The 24,353-nt window shown below is 44.2% G+C and overlaps 2 protein-coding genes across 2 annotated transcripts in view; one reads left to right on the top strand and one right to left on the bottom strand.

The window, feature by feature from the left end:
- MORN3 (MORN repeat containing 3) overlaps positions 1–9,705 on the top strand; it is an 11,824-nt gene extending 2,119 nt beyond the window's left edge. Inside the window, exons 2-6 of the mRNA XM_009699591.1 lie at positions 1,170–1,325; positions 1,995–2,152; positions 4,225–4,384; positions 7,015–7,199; positions 9,637–9,705. Coding sequence (XP_009697893.1) covers positions 1,170–1,325; positions 1,995–2,152; positions 4,225–4,384; positions 7,015–7,199; positions 9,637–9,705 — 728 coding nt within the window. The remainder of the gene's footprint in view (positions 1–1,169; positions 1,326–1,994; positions 2,153–4,224; positions 4,385–7,014; positions 7,200–9,636) is intronic.
- Positions 9,706–13,570: 3,865 nt separating this feature from the next.
- On the bottom strand, positions 13,571–23,398 carry ORAI1 (ORAI calcium release-activated calcium modulator 1). Its single transcript, XM_009699590.1, has 2 exons — positions 23,368–23,398; positions 13,571–14,184 (listed from the first exon to the last, which is right to left on the bottom strand). The coding sequence occupies exon 2, from the start codon at positions 14,171–14,173 to the stop codon at positions 13,613–13,615; it is 561 nt and encodes a 186-aa protein (XP_009697892.1). The 5' UTR covers positions 14,174–14,184; positions 23,368–23,398; the 3' UTR covers positions 13,571–13,612.
- Positions 23,399–24,353: the final 955 nt, after the last annotated feature.

The following is a 24,353-nucleotide window of genomic DNA, read 5'->3' on the forward strand; positions in this document are numbered from 1 at the left end:
CGTGCTCTGCCGAGAAGGGAGAGAGGCAGCAAAATCCCTGGATAGGGCTCAGTCCAGCGGATCAGGACAGAAGAGGGAGCCCGGGACACAGAGTCGGAGAGCATCCCACCCTGCTGGGCTCCAGCCAAGCTCTGGATGTTGACAGCATTCATAGAAACTTGCTTTTTGTTTCTATAGCCACCTTTTGGCGTTTATTTATGGTTTAGCGGAGAGCACTCTCAGCTCCGAGGCTGTGCCGGCATTCCCACTGCACTGAAGAGCGAGCCGTTCCACCGGCGCTGCCCAGAAATCACCACCGTGCTGCACCCCGCCATTCTCCTCTCTGTATTGAGGGGCCAAAACATCTTTTCCCTCCTCTTCCCCCATGCTGATCCTTTCCCTCCAGACCTCTGACAGCCGAATCACCGCCCCGCTGTGCCTGTCATCCCCTGCCTGCTGTTCCTGCTTTAAAACCCACCTCACTTTGGAAGCCACCTCCTTGGCAGCTTGCTTGGCTGATGAGCGCTTGTCCTGCCCTGGGCAAGTCCGCAGCCCCCTGGTAGACAGAAACGTTGTGGTTTTGACCCCTTTTAAGAAGACACCTGCAGGACTGATATTTTTAGCAGTAAAGGAGCCTGAGCTCCGTTACTGCTGGGCGTATGAAGTGTCCCAGCTCTTGGTGGGCCCCAGGGACACCGGCCAACTCTCTGATACGCGCCGTCTTGTGAATGCTTTTCAATGTCCTGAGATGTTTCCTAGCAAACAAATAATTTTCTAATTTGCTTAAACGACTGCTCCCTCCTCGCGCAGAGCCGGCGGAGGAGCGGCCGTGGGAAGGAGCCCGGCAGGGTTTCGGCTGTGTGGAGAAGGGGCTGCCCTTCCCCGTGCTCCCCAAGACCTCTGGCAGGCGCAGAGACCGATGCTCACCACAGACCTGACCTGCTGAGACTTATTTAACATTTCCTAACAGGCCAGGCTATGCTGCGAGCCTGTTTTCAGATAGTGCTGGTTTGTACGTCAGTATTTTTAGATACCTTCTGTTTGTTATCTCTATTTTACCCCTCCAAAGCCAGACATCAATTACCAACTCAGGTGTATATTAAAACATAGCTCACAAATAGGCTGTTCTGCCCATACCCGCCTTAGTAATTTCTAATTTATTGCTGACAATTGTTTGTTTTCCTCTCCAGCCATGAACAATACGCCTGTTGTAAAATACCACGGGGCTACAGAGCCTCTCTGGCATGAATGGGACAGGAAAGCACAGAAATGTGGATTAAGACACACGGTCTATGCTGTGAATGGGGATCGGTATACTGGAGAGTGGCTGGACAACTTGAAACATGGTAAGATAGATCATGTTGAGAAAAAGTACCAATGTAGATGTCTTTGCAAAAATTCCTAGGGGCAGGGAGTGGTCAGTGGTTGTATATGCTCCCGAAAGACCATTCATTCATGTATGACTATATATATATGTCTTCGATATATGTCATGCAAAAATGTACTCAGAAATATTTCTAATAGGTAACTTTAAGAGTTTCTGCATGCACTCAGGGGTAATTACCTGAAATATCTAGATTACAGATGTTTAAAAACCCTCTGCAAACACAGCAAACTGCAGTCAGCTCCACGCACGGGGATGTGCCCTGGCTGCGCCGTCCCGGGAGCTCTCTCGGCTCCTGACTTGGCTTCAGGAACATTAATTTATCCTCAAGCCGTAGCTGCAGGAGACAGAGCAAGGGAAGGAGACCCTGACCGAGCTCTGCGCAGCTGTTTACAACCAGTAAACCAAGGGTTGGAAAGATTTAAGTGCATTCAGCAAAGGCCACGTAGGAAGCCCCTGATCAAGATTAACGATGGTTCCGACTTGGGAAGCTAAACTGAATCCCAGACATAAACCTGCCTCGGTGCCCGGGATGCCTCGCCTGGGATGGAGCCGTGGGAAGGCAGCCCCCTAAACCCTCCTCCTAACAACCGCGATGGTCTCCCTGTCCTTCCTTTTGTTTGTTACGCAGGTAAAGGCATCCAGGTATGGAAACGCACCGGAGCTATTTATAGCGGTGACTGGAAGTTTGGGAAGCGGGATGGTTATGGCTCATACAGCATTCCTGACCCTGTAACCAAGGAATACAAGAAGGTGTACACAGGCTGGTGGAAAAACAACCGAAAATGCGTAAGTGAGATTTCCTGCTCGTGCCAGCGGTGAGGCAGCGTGCCCAAAAACATGGGGAAGAGTTGAGTGCACACGTGCAAAAAGATCGCTTAAGATACTAATTTTTCCAATACTGAGGCCGAATTGAAAGGTTTTGGGGAAATGAACAGGTGGAAGAAGAAAATCAAAGCAAGAGCAAAACCTCTGGTATTTAAGCCCTCTCCCCCCGCCCTCCCCAACCTCACTGCTCCTGGCATTACTCACTTCTCCACGTCAGATGCTGCAGGAGCTGCACCGTGTCCCACGGCCGGCAATAGGGAAGGAACAGCGGGACTCTGGGCAGAAGCTACATGAGCAGACCTTCCTCCAGGCTTGGCTTCTCTTTAAATCTTAGCCTGAACCTGCAGGAAGCCCAGGAAGCTTCAGGAGTAAAAAATCATCATTCATAACAAAGCCAAGCATGGCCGAGAGCACCCCATCACCCACCATCTCCCCACTGGAGAGGGACCCATCCCACCCATCCGCTGGTGACTGGGCTACAGCCCCGACCTCCCACCAGCTGCCGCAGAGCAGCGATCGCTGCTCGGACTCACCTGCAGCTCGCCCAAGCAGGACGGGAGGTTTCGTATCCTGCGTCTTAATTCTCCCCACCCATCCCTTTCATTCCTCTCATCCTTGAGGCAGTCGGAGGAACCTGTATTATAAGCACCACCGGAAAATGTACCTTCTTCTGGGAGTTTTACAGCGTATTAGACAAACAACATGAGTTCTTTTGGAAATTAAGCCTGTCACATAAATCACTGGTTCTTCTAAAGGGAACATAATGAGGAAGTCATCTGGTAAAAATGACTGCAATCTTATGTGCAAAATCCTCGTAGGAACAGTTTCTGATCTGCCAATGGAAACCTTGTGTTCGCCTTCGTGTCTGCTCTTAAATTAAATTAATGGCCTCTTATGCTTCTAATTGGCGTGCAGCTCTATGGCTCCAGTCTCTTGGGGGGAGCTTTCCCTCCTGTTCTTTGAGGATATATTTTGGATGATTGAGCTTTGGTGAAAGCTTTATAATGACACCTAAATATCACTAGGGTATTTTTCTTCTACAAAAGCCTCCCCTTTACATCTATGCAGTTTAATAAAATTAATGCTCAGAAAAATCAGTCATTTCCAGAACTGATTTTATATTTTTTTGTTCAGAGATAAGTTAACTCTCTATTCCTACGGGAAAACTCATCAGTAATACATAATTATTTCTTACTGGTATCACTCCCCAGTATAGGGGGTACCTTTGGACTTCTCTTAATTGCAAACACACACGTAAGACAAACACCTCCTGCAGTGCCCGGCTTGCACACACCCAGCAGTCTTCATTCAGAAGTTCACCAACCGAACCTGCCAGCGTCGAGCCGGAGGGGGGAAAGCAAATTGTGGAGACGGCTCAATGTCAGGGCTCACCTGCCCCGCTGGGGTGATGCCTGCCGCCTCAGGAGCCTGGCCCGGTGCCCGGCTGCTGGGAGGCACACGTGGCATCGCTGCCTGCGCCTGCCAGTCTCACCGCAGCGAGCCCTCAGGGCTGTAGTTTGTTGTGAAGGAGGAAGGCAGGCAGGCAAGGGTATGGCTGGAGGAGAACGCAAAACTGTTTCCATGGTTAGCATCACTCAGAGACCTCTGGTCTGCCCAGGGGTTGGGATGGAGTTGCCCAGCCTGGGACACACGGGGTGTAGGAAGCATCGTCAGGGTTGAAAGGCATGAAATCCCCACCTGGACAGACAGGCCTTTTCAATGCTGCCTACCCCCAGGCAGGTTGACATACTAGTAAAACCCGCTTTTAGCTAAATATTAGCAGCAATCATGCCAATAATAACACACTGAGATATAAACATGAAGTTTTGTCATGGGAATAAAATAATTTGCCAAAAAAATCCCATACCTCTCGTTTCCTTCAACACAAGAACGGCCACCGAGCTGGGCTGCCAGCAGCCATGCGTAAGAGTAATGAGTAAAGTAGTGTGTCAAGAAAGTAATGTCCCAAAATTGAACACCGACCCCTTTCAATTCAGAGGCTCCTAACTGGCCATCTCTGTGCTGCCCTGCAGGGCTACGGGACAACGTTTTACCCCGTCGGGGAGCGCTACGAGGGCGGGTGGAGCAGTGGGCTGCGGAGTGGCTGGGGACGGATGTACTACCAGGACGGATCCATCTACGAGGGACAGTGGCTGGAGGACCAGCCCAACGGGGAGGGGATGCTGCGGCTGTGTAAGTACTGACCACCCTCACCCAAAGCGTCCGCCTGTCTCCTTCGAGGTATTTGGTGTCATGCTGCTCTCCAGATGCCTCTGCCACCCAGATTTCCAGATGCTACATCACATCTCCCGCTGCAGCCTTGCACCAGGGTTGCAGCTGCTCCCGTGTGTCGTCCCTCCGCTCCTGGTTTAGGGCTGGAGGCAGCACAGGCGGCCAGCATTGCGCTGATCAAGCCCACACGCAGGAAAGCTTATTTTTGCTGGGATTTACATTTAAATGACCAGGATGGTTAGGGTTAGAGACAATGTACTGCTGGGTCAGAGTAGAGCAAATCTCTCTTTTCAAGCCAGGCACTTTGCCAGACATACTTTCTAACTGCTGCATACCAAAGAGGAATCCAGTTTCCAGCATAGGGGGGAAAAAAAAAAAAAAAAAAAAGAGAAGTTTTCTTTTTGAGTTCACTCCATCCCCTCTCTTACTTCCGACACTGGCTCACGTTGAGTGAACGGGGGTTTCATTAGTACACAATCCCTTCCCAGAAATAATACCGAGCACATCACAGATTGGGAATGTTGGGGGCAATCTCATCATAAAAATAGAAATTTGGAAATTTTTTGCCCTTATTTTGCTTGGAGTTTAACACGTTTTTCCCCAAAGCCAAGAATCCCAGTCCTTTGCAATACAAGGTACTGCATTCCAGGAACATTTGAAGAACTCTTATCTCCGTATTATTATTCATCTATTCTATTTTTTTGCTTGAAAGTGATCTCAAGGCTAGTCATTAGCTAAGCAAAGCAGCTGGGAGGAACGAGCACGACCTGCCCTGCACATCGGCGCAACCGCGCTCTCTCTCTGCTGACTGTAAAGTCATTTTGGACTGATGGCTCATCTGGATGCAATCAGCACCCACTTGCAGGGGTAACTCCTTCCCCTGATCGGCTTCGCTCCCCTCAAAGTCACTGTTAGTTATAAACTAACAGCCCCTGGGGGCTGAGCTGCGGCTGACGCACTATTTCAGAGCTTGGTTGCCTCCAGCGTAGCCTGAAACCGATTGCAGGCTGGATTCCTTTCAGTTAAAATCAGCCAGAGCAATTATTTCATACCCACAAGCTTAATATATTCAGCTCAGCCGCTGGAAGCGTGCCGACGTGCCGGCAGCTTTGTGATGGTGAAAGAAAAGGAGTTCTTCAGTGGAGGTCACGATGAGCTGCAGCTCAAGATTAAATTGCTTGTAGTGGCAGCGTGCCCGGGAAGGGCGAGCTTGGCTGGGAGCACCGCGCTGATTTGCCGCCTCTGCTACAGCCCGTCGCCAAACGGCTTCTAAACCGGAGCATTGCGTGTCTGCCGGGGAGATCTCGGCTGTGAGCAACTCAGCCTCCGAGATGCTCTGGGAGGAGAGCAGATGGGAGCAACCGGGTGCTGCGGTGCAGCCAGGGCATTCGATGGCCTCTCCATCACAGCCGGGTCGGTGATTTCGGTGGCTTCTGAGTTGTCGGTGGCTGGAGAATAGAAGCTGAGCTGCTCCCACCGGTGGGCAGGGAAGGTTGGTGTTGCAGATAAGCACACCACCAGATGCAAGCTGAAGATAACCACCGCCATGGCTCCAACCTATAAACCAGACCATGCCTGAAGTGCCCAGCTGCCGTGCTCCCCAGAAGCGTTTTTGGTTTTTCCCTCTTGCCTTACAGTGTTCTGGCAATCCCCAGGTCCCTCTGCAGTACCGTGCTGGGTGCCCTGGTATTTCAGCCACCTCTTGCCATGAAGAATGGCAGAGTTTGACTGAGACCCAAAGATATTTCCACTAAGTAATTTGGTCAGAAATCCCCAAAGTTTTTGGCTTAGAAACACCATCTGTAGGAAAAGGGGATGGCAAAGGATCCTCCCAGTGACAGCAGGGTGGCCTGGATGTATCCCAGCCCCAGCATCACCGTGGGTAATGATGCTCCTTCTCAACCAGCATCCCCGGGCAAGGCTGCTCCCTTCCCCTTGCACCTCTGCTTTTCCTGTTGGTGATGGATGGACGGATTCCTGGAAAGCAGCAGAGCCCCAAAAAACCTCTCTCAACTTGCAGAAAAACACCAAGAGATGCAGTACAGCTGGAAAAAGTCTGTAATGGATTGCCTGTAACTCACAGCCCTGTAACTCATTGAGGAAAAAATAACTACAAGTATTATTTGAAATCAAGATTATTTTGACTGGACAACAATCAGATAGTGCTGCTGTTCCTTGCCCAGACAAGCAAACCTCTTTGAGCCAGAGATCCTGCGTGATTTGTTGCAGTGACAAATCTGAAACTTGTGTCCTATAATTTTTCATGTTGTAAAGAGTGACTCAGCTCACTTGCTCTGCATATCAGCAAAAAATTAATATCCCCATGAGAAGAACAAAGCAGGTGAACACAGTTCTTGCTCCAAGTAGGCAAACGTGGGCTCCTTCCACAGCCTTTTTTCCCCTCTGCGGCACAGCAAACGGAGCACCGTGAAAGCAAAATGACACACTGTGCCACAGCCCTCTCGAAATTACTAAGAGGAGCCAAACAGACGATTTCTTCTTCTGTCGGTTTGCTGTGTTGATTCATTTCGTTTGTAGCCCCTTAATGAAATGGTGCAAATTTCATGGTCTGTTCATGTATTTAATTGCAGCAAATGAAAATCGGTATGAAGGACGTTGGAAAGATGGAAAGAAGCATGGCCCAGGGAAATTTTTCTACTTGAATAAGGGACAGCTGTTCGAAGGTATCTGGGCAGCAGATATACCAAGATGTGGAATTCTGATTGACTTTGGCAGGGACGAAGCTCCTGTCCCTACTCAGTATCCAATCCCAAAGGTAAGAGCTTGGAAATTTTGGTTTTGCTCATGATGTTTGCATTCATCAGCACTCGGGTCAGCTCTCCAGGTAGCATTTCAGTCTTCAAGGGATTACTCCCATGGTATTCCTAGTTCACAGGGTGTGTGCTCAGTCTTTTGGCCAGCAGTGCCCTAAATGGCCCCGTAGGGACAAACGGCCCCCCCAGCCACTGCTGGAGCCTCCTAATCGCCTACATCTGAAAAAATGCAGTTCTCATGCACCAAAACTGATTAGAGACCTGAGGCAGCACAAAGGAAACGGGGACAATAGAGTCAGAGACAATAGCAGGATTTGCATCAAAACCAAATGATTTCACCAAGCCGAAGTGCTAAAGCTGACCAGACCTCACTGAAACCTGAGCAGCTGCAGTGCTAATATCAGTTATTTCCTTTACCCGGGCACCCCAAGTCCAGCAGCCCCGTGGGTAGAGGGATGTGTGTAGCTTCCCACCTCACCCCAAGGTGGGCAAACAGGTGTCCGAGAGCCGACATCCTCTGCTCCCCTTTTCCCTTAAGACTGACACAGGCTGCAGAGGAAGAGCCAGTCCCCGTCCCCCTCCCAAAGACTTGGCGAGATGCACAGTGGGGCACACAGACACGCCGGGCCATCAGCCTGGCAGTTGCCGGGTCCTTGCACATCACTTTGGTGCAGGAGCCAGAGGACAGGAGAACCTGTCCCCTGTGCCCTTGGAGGACACAGTAGGGACATCAGTAGGGAGCAGACGTGGCTCCAGGTGACGCAGCAGCCAGGTCTCAGCTGGAATCCTCATGGTCTGGGTGCTGCACACGTGAAACACAAAGGCATCACATTTCCAAGGGACGGTTACTGCAGGGTACAGGCGGGGAAGCTCCTCTTTGCTTAGAGTCGAGCAGACCCACGCTGGATAACCACAGCACACTGCTTTACTCCAGTAACCCAGGGAATAGCACGGTCCCGTGGCAGGCAAAGCTACCTACCTTCCTTCTCTGCTCCAGGGACAAAGTTGTTGCAAATGATACTGGGCACACGCAGCCTGCCGAGGCTCACAGCTGTTACGTCTTTGCTTCTCTTATTTTTTTCAAATCCGGTTTCTATAGCAAAGGCCCTTTGAGCACAGATATTTTTGACAAGCCAGTTAATCCTGTAAGTAGTAGTCACACCCACAGCAGTGCAGAATAATAAACACCAAATACTCACCAGGGAAAAACAATCTCTGTTTTGCAAAAAGAGTGAAAGGAGCAGCACTTCTGTAGCTAAAAATATTTACCGTACAAGGTTTGTCAAAGGTCACCCGAGAACAGCCTGGGATGAATTGCCATTTCAGTAAGGCAGGACATTCAAGCCCGGCTGTTTATTTAACTCCCTGAAGTCCAAGTTATGACCCAATTTTCTTCTGCTCTGTGAGCAAAAAGAAAGCATCAGCTTTCACTGCCATTATTGCGCTTTCCCTCGGAAGAGATTTATTGATCTCAGAATATGAAGGAAGTAACAGATAAAAGGAGAAAAATTGACCTCAGATTTTCATAATCCTTTTGTCAAATTACTGTTGCAAGCAGCTGTAACAGAAAAGTACATGTAGGGTGAATGTTAGAAACTGCCAAAACTAGAGGCGGACTAAATAGTCAGCTTGCACCTGCAAGAGGCTAATGGTGAGGATCTGAGCTTCTCTGCATGGGAGAAGCGTCACTGTGTGTCTTCATTAGCAGGTAAAAGGAACCAACGGTGGGAATGCACAGGACAGAAAATGGCTGAAAACCAGAGAGCGATTGCCATAAGCTTTGAAGAAATTGTAATTTGTAGATGATAGGGTTGCATCAAGGCAGAATTTCAACATAACTGCAGAGATGGGGAAATACACAACATGGTGGACTTGGGACATTTGCCACTATAATTAATCGGAGCCAAGGCTTCAGAAAGCGTAACAAAATAAATAAGCCTGGATGTCTTCTGCCTGGAAGACCACCACACACACATGAACGCCCTAGGACATAAAGCAGGTCAGAGTCAACTGCCAAGTTCCTGGCACGGCTTTGGCGCTTCCCTCCCAAGGCTCTGCATCCAGTTGCACGCAGGTTACACAACTCCAGACTCCTGCTTTCGTGTGACCTCCGATGCTCACTTGGGTGACTGCAGTTCCTCACCTTTTAAAACTATAGATGAGGCCCAACAGGCTACAAATCAAAGCCAGTTTTGTTTAAGAAAGGAGAATCAGTCCACTCCACGCAGAGCTATTTCAAGGAGATGAAGTGATGTTCAACGTGACAATAAAATTAGGAAAGTGTAGCAGTGTTTCTAAAACAGTAATTGAAAGGCTGCAATATAAACTAAAGTCCTGATACAAGGGAGATTCTCTGTTAATGCTCGAGTAATCAAGATCTATAAAACCTTAAGCTTCTTCAATTACACTGCATAACTGATTTGTATTCTTTTTATTTAGATTGAACTAGCTGATCCAGATGGTGTTTTAGCAGAGGCCCAGGCAATGTTTGATGACAGCCAAAATTAATAACCGGATGCTGAAGAAAAAAAAAAAAAAAGATGCAAGACAAGAACATGATCCTGGGTTACTTATTCATTTGAGTCTCAAACCCACACTGTGGTGTACCGTGTCGTGGTCTGCCTCACTTTTCCCTCAAGGCTGCTCATGTATGCTTCACCCTGCAGGTGGCTTTGCTCAGGACTGTCCTCCCAGTCCCCATTATTTGGAAAAGGAAGCAAAAAAAAGAAAGGGCGGGGGGGAAGAGAGAAAAACCGCAAGCAGCAGAACACTGGAAGACAGGCAGAGCAACTCTGCCAAGCTCCTCGGACTTATTCCTCCTGTAAAGAAATCGCACTCCTGTTGGTTTCAAGGTCTTTCACATCGCCTTAGAAAAGTGGCAGCATTTCCATTACATGCTATAAAAGCAAAGCCCTAGAAAAGTACAAATAATTGTCCCCTCCCACTCCCCCAAAACTTAGCCCAATACGTACCTGTGACCCAAGATGGCCTTTGAAGTTATAACAGATCATATTTCAATATTTTTATTAATACTTCACTTGCTCTCTCTGTGCATTTTCCATAACGTGACGCTGGTTCTCCTCCCCAAGCCCCGAGAATGCAGAGCACCAGATCTCTCCCTGGCTCCGCTCCTTGGCCAGCCCACGCACCGAACTCCCAGCACTCACCGGCACCGTGCCAGCCACGCAGAACTGTGTCGCTTCTGATCTACGATGTGCTGCTGAACGTCACCCGCAAGAGCAAAGGACCATGGCACTGCAGTCGGCTGCTGAAAAACAAACTGTGGGCGAGCAGGTCATCAGTTCACCTCATGAACAGCAGGCTTCCGAGTATCTCCTCTTGTCTCCAGTTCATTTGGTCCCATGACTCTTCATGTTTTCTGCGCTGAAAGATAACCTACTTTTCTATTTAAGCACTCAGAGAGAGTCACAATGCAACATGCTTAGTCCCAAGGTTTAAGCAGTGCTGACAGGAGGAAAAGCATGTCAGCTACGTTATATTCTTTATACCCGTCTGTGTGAACAGGAAATTTTGTCTTCGTATTATGACTGAAATGAATAACTGAACACATTTAAGAGATCCTCAGAAATACACAGTAAGATGAGCACAATATAGCTGAAAAGATAAGGGATATAGAGAGAATAAGTACATTTTCAGGCCTCTAGATAACAAATAATCAGCAACAATTGACTATATTTTATTTCATTAAAGCATTTTATATCTAAATAAGTGATATACAATAACCAATGTTTAAAATGCTTGAGGTAAAAGCATAATGCCATTAGTATAAATAAGGGATTAAAAAAAAATTTCTAAGTGCACTCTTTAATGTTTAAATCCATCTGTTTGGGTCTGGTTACTGCCTCTGGCACACAGTTATGAGACTGTGCCCAAGGTGTAACTTTCATGACCATTTCCACAGGTGGAAAACAAGAGAAACATACTCGATATCATGGCTTAAAGTGCAGAAAATAGTCATAGTAACAGTGCCATTAGCTTTTAAGAAAGTTAAAAATAAGATTGTCCCACTAGCTTCTAATTCTGTATTTCTTAAACAAAACAACCCCACACTTCTCTGTCACTTTGTAAAAGAACCACAAAATAAAGAGAAATTCAGCTACTTATCCAGGACAGCAAGTAATTTTTGTAAAATAAACTTGGCAAATATATTTTCTGGACTTCCATTCAAAATAGCATTGTAACTTTTAAATACACAATTTACAGACAGAAGCGTGACTTTTAAGCCTGACAGCACCCTTTCAACCATTTGCTCTAGTGTGAATACTGAGTCAGGTTTTCTTCCTTTAGTGAAGGTTTTTAAGAGTCTTTTTTCCCCAAGACAGGACTAGTATTCCAGTAAAGGATGGGAAAATACATTTTGTGCCTACTACCAAGATTTCATGTTTTGGAATGCTGCTTCATTAATGCCTAACATAATCCTTCCAGTGCTCCACGAATAAACACCTGTGGGACTGTAGTCACAGTTCTCACCATCAGCAGACTCACATCAGTAATGGATTATATTTGAAGAATAATGTAATGGCAGAGCTAGAGAAAATCCAGTTTGGCCTCTGTATGCAAGAAGGACTTGGGACAAGAGCAAGTGGAAAGTTGTTTTCTGCTTGTGAACCAAGAACGCTGCTTAAAAAAAACAAACACGCCAGCAGGTTTTTTTATAGTTATTTTTCAGAATACAAACGCACCACAGATAACCTTGTCAACACTTGCCACTGCGGTGGTGCTGACATGAGAAATCAGTCCCATTTGCTTTATGAGGCTGCTTCAGTAGTAAACACACTCTGCCACCCTAACTCTGTAGCTGCATCCTACAGTTTGTAAATATGTTGGGATAAGCCAAGATGGACGTTGGGTGTCAGGGAGCATGTTCAGCCCAGGCTCAGCCAGGTACAGCTCCACTGTATTGTCACGTCTAATTTCAAAATCCCAGGCTTCTAATTCCACAGTGTTAGCTATGATAGGGAGATCAAGTTTTGTTCCATTAGACTTGAAATCTGTCTCAGTTTGTGTTAAAAAACCCAGCTTTTACCCTTCAAAGCCCCAAGCTGCTTCATAGAAGAACTGCATTCCAAAAAGTGCCACTTCTAGACATAGCTAGAATTACTGAAGCAGCCCAGGACAACTGCGGCCATCTTTCTTGGACAAACCTCTTATCCAAGAGACCAAATGGAAGTTTTTGCTTAAAGAGTAAATAAAAACCGACACAGTAGCCTCGCTGTCATAGACACGTGTCTGAAAGTAAGCAGCAATATTAATTACAAATAACCTACTTTCATAAATAATTATACATAGAGAAAAGTAGTCTTCCAGATCCTTCGGAAGCAAAAGATGTATAACAAATTATTAAATACAACAGTTCAGCAAGGAGAAGACTTTTTCTAAACAAGGAAGACCAAGGCATAGCTAATTACTTGGGAATCCAATGCAAAGAAAGCACCTTTTGGTGCTTGTATCTGAGGATCTATTAAAAATATATTTTTAATATAAAAGTATAAAATAATTACTACTTTGGCTTGGAAAAAAATCAGCAGTGGAGCTGATTTTCAAGCAAAAAAGATTATCCAGTGATAATTTCCATCTAGTTTCTTCTTTTAAAAAAAAAAAAAAAAGATTCCTAAATGCAGAACAGGCAAATCTATCTCTCCAGATAATATGTGCTGGCTCATGAGAACTTTAAAACAGTTATTGCTTTTATTTTCTTCCAAGGAAGAGTAGAGTCGACTCTCATTCCTACTCATGTGGCCATACCACATCACAGTAAGACTAGTCAAGGGCGTTTAGCAAGTTATAAAATGTGTAACTGCCATAGGAAAAGGCGTTGGAGAAATCAGTAAAGTAATAATTACTTGGCAGCAAAACATACTGGGGAAAGTGGTGGGAAAGCTTTCACTTCTACCATCTGTCAGGCTTTCTAGAGAGAACAGCACTAGCACTGAAACCAAGTGCTAATTGCTGCATATCGCAAGTAATTTGTATCATGCCATGCAATATGGATCAGACAAGCAGTATCTTCTAGTAAATGCCAACATCAACTAAACAGAGGGGGAAAAAAAAAAAAGCTTCTCTATCCATCCCTAACAAATATCCAAATTTACAATGTTATTTTCCATGTATTTATACAGCCACCATTCAGCATTAACAAGAAGCAATCAAGACAGTGCTCACAAGAGGAGGGATGCACCTGCAGTGCAAGCATACCCCACCATCCATTCCTTGAAATGTCAGACAGCCAAAATTTTATGAAAGGAACAACATTTTTTTTTCTCTCTAAAGGGTTAGAACAACATTTATAATCTCTCTTTAAATGGTAATCAACAGTTCGACCAGTTTATCCACAGGGGAGTCAACATAACAAGGCAGAAGCAGAATAGTGGGTTTATTTCCTTTAAGTACAGGTTTATGCAAAATGGGTAACAGCTGAGGAGATCGTATCACCTCTGTGATCCAGCTGATCCTGGAGCCGTGCAAATTCAGCAAGTTCATTCAGTTCTTGAAATTGCCTGTCTGTTTTATGGCTCACCAGTGACCTGTAGAAGTGGACTGCAAATACAATGAAAATCAATCCAAAGGGAACCATAATAGACGTTGATGCAATGGCTGCTGCCTGTCCCGATGTGATGGTAGAACTGTTGCTCTGGAGTGGATTATCAGTTTTCTTCTTTAAAGGAAGAAACTTCACCCAACACAGTAGCACCACCTCTGCAAGAAAGAGCAAAGTCCCAATGACAGTAGAAAATGCCCAGGCAAGCTCAATGTGCCGATGCATACGCTCATGAGGAGATTCCTTTACAGAGTTGAGATTATGCACATTGCTAACAGCCTCTATATTTGGAAGAATGCAGGTACTTATCATGAGTGCAAAAAGGTGAACTGCAACAAGGACAGTAGTACAGGCACTGAAGGCTATCAAGAGACCTTGAGGGTAGTCATGTTCTGCATCTAGCTGAACTTCTACCATAGCCACCTGAAAAGGAAAGGAGAGATGCAGTTACCTACGTTACATATCATTTGACTATCGATTAAGTTTAAATCATGTTTCCGGAAGATGATCTGTTCCAAACAAAATAATAGTCTGCATTTAAATTTCTCTTCATGTCCGTCTGCACCCTTTTCATTAGGTCCAAATTTAGGTCTATCAAGCAAAGGCCGCTGTTCTCATATTTACTGTTCTGTTGCAGAGCAAACCATCAGTATGCACAAAAGCTATTAACAGCACAACCACCTTGCCACCTCCAGCTCATCCCAACAAAACAGCTGAACTTCGTGATTAACACACTTAGACTCTTAAGGTGAAACATTTCTTCTTTCCTGTGTTATATTGTAGAGGCAGCTTTTGATCTTTCACTATAAATTTTACTGGGCATGAGGAAACGTTTTGTGTGTGCTAGATTAATGGCTGGACTCGATGATCTTAAAGGTCCTTTCCAACCTAAACGATTCTATGATTCTATACCTATGTAGAACAAATACCATATGAAGTCTTTTGAAGAAAGTATCTATAACATGAAAGCCTGAGAAGGCAGCAGACTGCCCGTCACAATCTTGGTGGTTCTTTCTCCTTAGATATTTAAGTACTGAAGAGCAGGAGCCTTTCATTAGAAAGATCACCTTTCCATGGGGCTCTCGGCTATATTCTTTCACTCAAAATAAGTATTTAAGCAGACTACAGAACACAGATTCAAAACATGAAAGTATCCACAACGTCCATGGCAGCCAAACAAGCCTGCTGAAGGCTGGAGGAAAGATAATGGTCTCCCAGAAAAGATAATATAGAGTGCTCCCAGCCATCACTAGCTACATACTCTGGAAGCTACGTCTAGCCTGATCTGCGAGCGAGCAGTGCTATCTCATGAAGATGTCCAAGGTCCAGGCCTCCACTATCATACGCAGCCATGCCCTTTTATAAACTTAAATCTCCAAGCATGCCTGTGCTTAAGGCGCAGAAACTAGCATTAAATAGCAGCACCAGGAAACTCATAAACCAAGCTCAAACGTTTTTTATAAAAAAAATGAACTAGAATGCTTTTTATCAGTTTTTAAAACTGTCAGGTGGTTTTATGCGTATGTAATTGATGAGTGACATTAATCCCAGCAGCTTTCTTGAAAAATAATCTTTCCTGATAAATTTGCCTTTCAGACAAAGCACAGTTCCAAAGAGGGAATAACGCAACTATGTCTGTATGTTTAGTGCTCTTTCTCAAAGGAGCTCATTAAATAGACAAAATGTTTAACATGCAGAGAAAAAAAAAAATCCAACAAGAATCTTAAACACATATACACCGTATAAGGAACATGCAGAGGCTGCCATTCAGCACAGTTCAGACTGAGCCACACCAGCCCTTTCTGCACCTTGGTTGCCCACTCTCGATCCTTTGTTGAAGGGACTCAACTTGCTAGCCTGGCGAGCTGAGCTGTTTCTACAGTGCTTCTGATGAACAACGAAGCTGGCACAGGCCCGCGTAACTGAAGAGGAAGCAGTTGTACCAGGACCTCAGACTCTCGGTAGCACTAAGCTATGAGCCTAGCTCTTCTGCAACATACCAGTTTGCCCTCAAAAAGACATGAAGTTCATACCACACAGTGCCTGAAACAAATCAGCTCTTTTAAATCCCACCGATACAGGTTGAGCCCATTACCACATGCCATTATGAACGGTTTAGACAGTACTCAGCCTATAGCATACATTTCAAACACCTCAATTCTCATCAAGGTGATATGAAGAAGATTTCATGAAGTGTCTGTAATATGGATGCAGGGACACATGGAAACTAGGACCCAAAGACAGCTGCAAAAACAGTAAGAACATTCAAACCTCACAATTTTGCAAGGGCTGAGCCAAGCTACACCTAGTCCAGAATCCCATCTTCTTACGCTCCCAGAACCAGCATGTTCCAGGACACCAGAACTCTTAAATGCTAACGCACCAAATATATTAAGCCAACCGAGGGGTTTGCTCAGACATGTTTCAACAGGCGTTCAAGGCAATTTGCCAATATTTTAATTCCTTTATTGAAAGCTTTTATCGTCATAAGCCTAACCACCCAGCCAACTAACAAACAGTTTCCAAGTGTTACAAGAAACTCCACAAGAAATTATATTAATACATATACAATTCTTGCTTGAAGATTTAAAAAATATCATTTCTCAATAGTGGAAAATGTCACACTTGAGAGGATAAACATTTGGTTGTCGGGTCTCTCTTCTGCAGGCGTGCTTGTTAAGTCCCAACGTACTTGTGGGATGTTGGGCTTCCTGTGTTTTCCACAGAACAATTGCAATCCTTCACCACTGAGGATTCATTTTTATACTTATGGAAATTTTTTTCTTCTGAATTTTCTGGTGTATGTCTAGACTTAAAATCATCCAGCACGGCAAGATATTTTCATCCTTTATCCTAGTATTTATTGTGTTAACTTAATCATGACACTAAAGAGCTTCATAAGATGACTTTATTTTCTTTTAAGAGCTGATGTACTTAATTCACCAAATACTGAAGACATTTTATATTTCCATTAATCAATGTCTCCATGTAACAATAACATCAAGCATCCGATTTTGAACTTCAGTCAGACTCTCTTAATTCCAATGTACCAGCTGTCCTGGAGCTACTGTTCTCCTCCCATTTCAACAGAGCATCAAGAAGAAATATTTTCTTCCTCTTCTTAGCCTAGCCTGAGCTAAAAGGAAATGCTAAATAATGATATTTAGACTACATGTATCTATTTCTGATTTGGTTATAATTATATGCATGATCAAAACAAATTCTTGCAAGAAACCAGTTTATTTTAAACAGCATTCAGATACTCAGATAGCTCTGCGCCTCGATAACCACTAACAGAATCATAGTGACAACTATTAAAAGGAGACGCCCAGACCAGGAATCATTCAGATACTCAGATAGCTCTGCGCCTAGATAACCACTAACAGAATCATAGTGACAGCTATTAAAAGGAGACGCCCAGACCAGGAATCCAAGTTTTCCTGGGCTAAAAAGACTTCATTTTAATACTGCTGGGTGTTTCCCTAAAAGAGTGGCCCCAGGAGTACCTACAACCATTATACACTGATGGGATAGCTTAAACCTGAGTCTGAGCTACACAAGCAAGGCTTCGGATTATATGGCTGACAAATACATTAACAGAGACATGCTTTGCACAGGAAGCTTGTTGTGTAGGTAGGCCCCAAATGATCTCTCAGAAGAAGAGTTTTCTGAAATCCAGCAAGACTGTAATCGTTACTTAGGACTTGTCACAATTTACCCCACGAGCAGGAAGGGTGTACTTCCTTCAGCTCAAACCATACCATGCAATTACTTGCTGTAATTCCAAGTGTACTCTCTCTATAAGAATAATTACAGGTAGCATCAACATCACTTGAAAGGTAGCCTAAGTACTAGTCTTCTAACATGGGCAAAATAAGTTGGCAACTGAGTAGCCATACACACTGCCAATTATTCCCAGTTTGGGATGCTAACAAGGTGTGAATAAGGCACAAGCAGGGCAGTCAGCCATCCCAACCTTGAAGCCTCGTGTACACTTTCACATGGCAAGCTCCCAAAGGAGACTCCTAGAAAAGACCAGGGCATCCCACAGCGAGTGCACGTCTGGACCAGTTTCAGCACTTTCTCCCAACTCAATCCCTCCCACAGTAGTTTTCATGCCAGCACAGCCCTGATGGGAGCCTGGCATTAGGAATGACACTTGAAGTTAAGTTGTGCTTGGCTATCCTGCCAACAAGCAATACTACCTCCTCGCCATAGTTGGAACCAAAGGGAAGAGTACTAGCTGCATCAACTGCTGGGCCAGGAAAGATCCTACACCAAAGTGAGTAACAGAAGTGCTAGAAAGGAGACAATATTCGCCTGCTTTGAGGGAAAGCATCACAATTTACCCACTTGGGAGACTACAGTGGCTGGACAAATACTTCTAATGACGCTGAAGGGATCACAGCTTTATAGGCTCAGCCCTCCAAAGGATGAGTGCAAGAGACCCCCACTTTGAACATCCAGGGTATACTCACAAGACAGACACATTAGCTGCAGCTCCACAACGCACTGACAACTCTCTGCAGACCACAAGTTCTCCAGCAAGGGAGTTTGTTGTTTTTCTTAAACTGAACAGTGACAAAATGTGATATAAGCCAGAGGGTATGTGCATAAGAAACAAAAGACATAAGAGTTTTTCATAGGTTCACAGAGAGGACAGGAAAAAAATTATGCTGAAGCTAACTAGCTGGACAGAGACACCCATAAGCAAACAGAAAATGCACAAAGTTGCAGCTGTAACTGACACTGGTGTTAGAAACACCCTAAAAGCAAAAGTGGGGGAAGCAAGAAAACACTTCTCTTTCCCATTCATTCAGGATTAATAGATACTTCAGAACTCACTTCAAATGGAGACTTGGGGAGGCTGTAGGATGCAGAATGCCTGAAGGATTTCAAAGTCTACCGAAGCTGATGGAAAATCTCCAGGGGGGGCACAGCAAAGCCTCCTTGTCTTCACGCCTGGCAGAGTAACTCCAGCTTGATTCGTAAGTGAAAAATCAGTTCATGTTTTCTGTCTCCTCAAACTGTCAAGCAAGCTAATTTGGGAACCCTTTCACTATAAACTAGCAGAAAAATCGCCAACTCTTTTCAATTGCAAGCCTCTGTTCTTTACTTCCTGGGCCAAGTTTGAGCCAGGCACCTAAAACAAAAAGCTCCATTTTTCATTATGGGGCCCCGTGCCTGTTTTCAAACAGTGATGCAAAGCATCAGAAGTTCTCTCCTTTTCTCATGCTGCGATTTCAAACTGCACAGAGCACAACTGCTCTTGTAAGGCAATACTTGCAAAAACAGGGCCCCAGTGAGGTCACCTGATACGATCCAAATCCAGACAAAGCCTGAATTCATAGGTACATGCTGATGTCCTACGCAGGAGGATATTTTCTTGTGTCCTCTATAAGGTTTCTACACTGGTTCAGAAGACAGGTCCCTCAGGGCAGGAACTGTCATTGATGTCTGCACAGTATCCAATACAACATGTTTCAGCACCTTCTCCTTCACTACTTTCAAAGCTTATTTGAACACTTGCCGGGTGATTTCTACTGTGCAGCTACCATGCTGCAAGCATCCTGCCTTGCTCCATAATCATAGAATAACATGGGTTGGAAGACACCTCAAGAGGTCATCTGCTGTAATCCCTGGCTCAAAGAAGAGCTAACTTTCACTTCAGGTCATCCTACAGATATGACTGACAGATTTACTACAGCTCTTTACAAAGCTGTAAATCTGAAATACAGCTTCTTAACAAAATTAAAGGACTGTCATGACGCTAGGATGCAGGACTGCCTAACAAAGCTGGGCCTCCAGATGTTTTCAGGGGATAACTGAATTTGGGCACACAACCTGTTAAGGCTTTCCACAGTCCTGGATTTCAGAGTCATGGCAGCCTGAATACTAACATATTGCAAGAAATTTAACAACCTGCCCTCTAGAAGAATCTGCATTTCAATTTTATTTAAAGTTTAATATCCTGAAATAAGTTCATTTCACTTACTTGCTTATAATGCTTCCATGTCCTATTAGACAAGAGGGGCTTAAATAAAGCTCCTGCTTTTAAACAAAAATCAAAATCCTGCATGCTCTGAAGGCCTCTATCCATACAAGAGCACTTACACAGTGCCTCTGACAAATACTGACTCTGTCGCTTTGCAAGCAGTGAGCTGTGCTGCACTACTAAAACAATTTTCATCAGCAATAACAATTAATATAAAGAACCAGTCACATATATAGCTGCAAATGAAGCACATACTGCTACTGAAATGCAGAACAAGCAATGGTCCTGGTTTGTCACGTGTTTGTTTTTACCACAGCAGCAGGACAGAAATGACTTGCTTCAAAATTTAGCATTATTCCCAAGTATTATAAGCTACTAGACTTCCAGCATAATGCAAGCTTTAAATTCAATTCCTGTTTTAAGATAGGGGTTTCTGGAATAAGGAGTATCCAGGGAAAATAAAACATGACAGACAACAATCAGAGGAAAAACAAACAGAAGAACTGTTGTAAGAGCCACCCATGTAGCAGGTCATATCGACACTCAAGACTTCCAACAGAGGAAAAAAGGTAACTGCTCTTTATTACCACGTGCAATAGCAACAGCAGTGGACAGAGCATCTGAGTTTTCTGACTTAATTGCAGGCTTACATGTTTTTCAGAATCAGTAGCTGCTGCTGTAGAGAAAAGGAAATAAACCGCCTTGTCTCAAGGCATTATTTATCTATATTATCTCAATATATTATCTATGAGCTATTTATAGATTACTTCCTCTCCCTTCCTTCCCCGCAAAGATGACTCTGAGCTCTTGTCAGCAGGAGTATAGCATGGGCTGGGAGCTTGCGCTGCAACCACCATACTATCTCTCACGGTATCAAATACTAGCATTAAGATACAGCTGCGAGTCACGATTGCGTTCGGCATCCCATGAACAGAAAGCTTCGAAACGGAGAGAGCCACAGCTAACTCAAACTCCTCGCTGCCGATCATAGTTCTGAAGAACATGTGTGGCCACTTCTCCACAAGATGCCCGACATTCTGTAACCAGGGGGCTGCAGTCAACAACTACTGATGGCCCTGTGATGCGATGGCTGTAGATTTGTCTCCTGTATCCCAAAAGATGCTATCTGATCAGCCCAAAGCTCTAATTGCAAGTGCTCTCCTGTCCTTTGTATCTGACAGATTCAGACAAGAATCACACAGCAAGAAACTAATCTTATAAAAAGTTACTAGGTTTAAACATAGACAGTCTCAAAGACCCATTTAACAGAATACTTTCAAAAACACTGGCTCTCAGTATGATCACATTCTTGCTATGTCTATTGCTTATGCAGTTAGCTGCCTCACTGACTGTAACAAGCAAAACCCATTTGGAAAGGACATCAGCTTCAAACATCAGTCTTACTAAAGACACCAACCACCTCTTAATTAACACAAGTCTAGAATTATCTGTATACCCTTGCAAGATTGTTCTCACCTCCTCTTCCCTGGCCACAGCTACCATTCCTAAATAGGAAATTGATTAAGAGAACAAGACAAATTTTATACAGTCCAGCATGTCAGGAATGGCTTAAAAGAAAGCTGTGTTGATGAAACATCATGGTTGCATTTTGTAAGGGTCCATCCACACAGCGAGAGGAGGATGCGAATCTTATCTGGAGAAATGTATCAGTGCTACAACACCTTCACCTCGCTGGATCAACACACACAAAGGTAAAACTGCACATGGCGACCACTGAAATACTTCAATCAACACCTATCTGCAGAAATATTTTCTTACCTTCACTTGCTGCCACGAGGACTAGACTTGACTACATCTAGTTATCCATACAGTTACATGTTGGACTTGATGATCTTTGAGGTCTCTTCCAACCATAATGATTCTATGATTCTATGTGCAAATGACTCGTCGTAGTACGTTCTACTCTTAGCAGGAAAAAAATCCCACACACATAGAAGTGGTTTCTCCAAGTCCTGAGGTTCACATCACAAGGTTATTTCAACAACAAATTCCATCTTCTACCCCATTGCTTGTTTATGTGTGGGACCACAGAGGAAAGTCGAGAATGAGATGGGTGTCATGGCATCACTGGAATTTAGTATTCCTCTGGCTGTCTCCTCAGCTCCTGAGTTGGTTGGTCGGTCGGTCTCTGTTTTCCTGACAGTACTATTCACTCCCAGAGACAGAAGCACAGAGCCAGGCTCTCACAAAACTGTCTGCACCATTCATTAAGAGTTATAAACAACTCATAGAACGATTCTGTATGAGCCAGAATTAGTCATCGGGAATTAAAAAAGATAAGTCAAAGTAATGATCTTATTACTGGTTTTATACAGAAGAGAAAGTAAGCATCATTTATCCATTAGTCTAGAATCTTGACTCTGTGGATTATTATAAGTTGCAGAATGGCAAAACACATTAATATTTGCTAAAACTAACACCAGACAGGATTTAGTTTTATTTTGCCAGTAGACATGAAAAGACAATACCCATATAATTGGAGAAAATGCATCTCGAGAAGGTAGTATCTCTACACAGTGCTGCCTACAGTAAATCTATTCAATAAGTACAAGGTCAGATTAGACAGCACAGCAGGGAGAATAAACAGTGGCTCAGTATCACCTTTACATCCCCCAAATTACAGCAGCCACTCACAACTGCTGTAAGACAGAGAACGGTAAGAGCCCTAAATACTCCATGCTGGCTGCCTGCCTTGCTTGTCTATAACCTTGAGACAGGGATGTTCAAAGGAGCAACAAAACATTGCTTTCACGACTGGAATAGAAGAAACCTTTTATATGGCGGACGATTCTTCAGAGCACAGTTCTAACCTGTAAGTGTAATAGCAATATAAAAGGTAAGTGGCAGCAGAAGCCATGAAACTGGGCCTGTAACACTCTCCTGCAGGTTACAAAATGCTGCTGTTTCATGTTATTCTACCGGCAATCCAGTTAAATACAGCTAAAATGACTTCTATAGAGAGATCATTTTAGTATTTAGAACCGCGGAGCAACCTTTACTAGACAAGGACTATGCAGTCTTGAGTATCTGTGCAGCACTGACAGCAGCGGGGCCCGAGTCCTACCTAGCATTACTTCAACATCAACTATTTTAAGGAAATCAGCTTCATAAGTATTTATCAGTGCAGCCAGTCTTCTACAAAACATGACTGAAGCTGTCTTCAGAAGACCATATTGGCTATATTTCAAAGGCAAGAGTTGACAGTCCTTTGATGATATTCAATATTTGAAGTGTATATATTACCATCTAGACAACGGTCTAGCCAGCTTGAATCATTAGAGGTATTTAAAAGAAAATGGTGCTATCTGGTAAATAACATCCTCCAAATCCTAAATATAACGAAGCCAACCACAGTGTATAACTTAGACCCCTAGTTTAGGCTCGGGCATTTTCACAAAGCTGATAATTGGAGGAGGGAGGCGACATTTGAGTTCTTCAGTTTGATGACTGTCAGGATCTAACAACTTCCCTGTGATATTTGTGACTCCGATATCGTGACGTTGTCAAACTACTGTGTGATGCATCCCTGGTGACAAAATGATACTAACAAGTCAGCTTAATCATTCAAACAAAAATAACCTGCCAGCAGTCTTCACTGGAGCTCTTGACACTGCTACTATAGGGGTGGATGAGCTAGTGCTTCCAATATTGCATACAATCTGCAAAATATTTCCAACATTCAGATAAACTGGATTAAGAAATAAAACCAAAAAAAGCCAGGCATGGCGGGGGGGAAGGCATCAATATCTGGCACATAATACTCGATGCCTCCACTAGCACATGGAAGGAATTCTCCATTATTTCATGGACTACACATACCCTACAATTTCTTTCTTTACTTTTAACAATTTGGGGTATTGATATTACTTGCTGGCCCCAATAAATTGGAAAAAGCCTACTAAACACAAGAGTCTAAGCTTCATAGATTTGCTCTTAGACATATGGCACTGGATGATAGCATCCATGGAAACCTGCACAAAGTAAATGCTCGGGTTTACTAGTGGGAGCTTAGCTCTAACATCAGTTTGCAATCAGCAGACCCTGCAACTGTTTCTGAAACTAATACACAGTGGCAAATCGTAGCTCTAAAAGAAAACTAATTGTAAAACAGGATTTTAATCAATCTTCTCTGTGGAGACATAACACATCTGAGTTTGAAAGCTGGCTGAGCATTTCATACTCTACACATCACTGATCTGGGCAATCTCTTCGCTTTGGCATGCATCATTTAACCGGGGTATGCATAACCAATCTGGAGGGAGTAAACTTTGCAAAATGGCTGCAGTTATACACAAAATTAGTCCAAAATAAAGGAACAGTTTAGTAGGGATAAACTTAGCTCATACTAGAGGATGCAAGTACAGCTTAATTAATGAGCAAGGATCAATGGGGCTGGCATGGAAACAAGGACATTCCACTCCTGACCATTCCCATCAATTTCCTGGGTGGTCCTAGATGTGTCATTTAGGCTCTTTCTTCCTAGTGTTGATAAGGAAACCAGAGGAACAATGACACTTAAATGCTGTTGCAAGCTTTAGATCCAAGACTAGATTGCACTTCAGCAGCGTTTTGTTCAAATAT

This window comes from Cariama cristata, unplaced genomic scaffold (genome assembly GCF_000690535.1).
Source record: "Cariama cristata isolate BGI_N322 unplaced genomic scaffold, ASM69053v1 scaffold18534, whole genome shotgun sequence".
NCBI classification, from domain to species: Eukaryota; Metazoa; Chordata; class Aves; order Cariamiformes; family Cariamidae; genus Cariama; species Cariama cristata.

Excerpts from the sequence above, each read along its gene's own strand:
- ORAI1 (XM_009699590.1), bottom strand. The coding sequence starts at position 14,173 with ATGGTAGAAGTTCAGCTAGATGCAGAACATGACTACCCTCAAGGTCTC.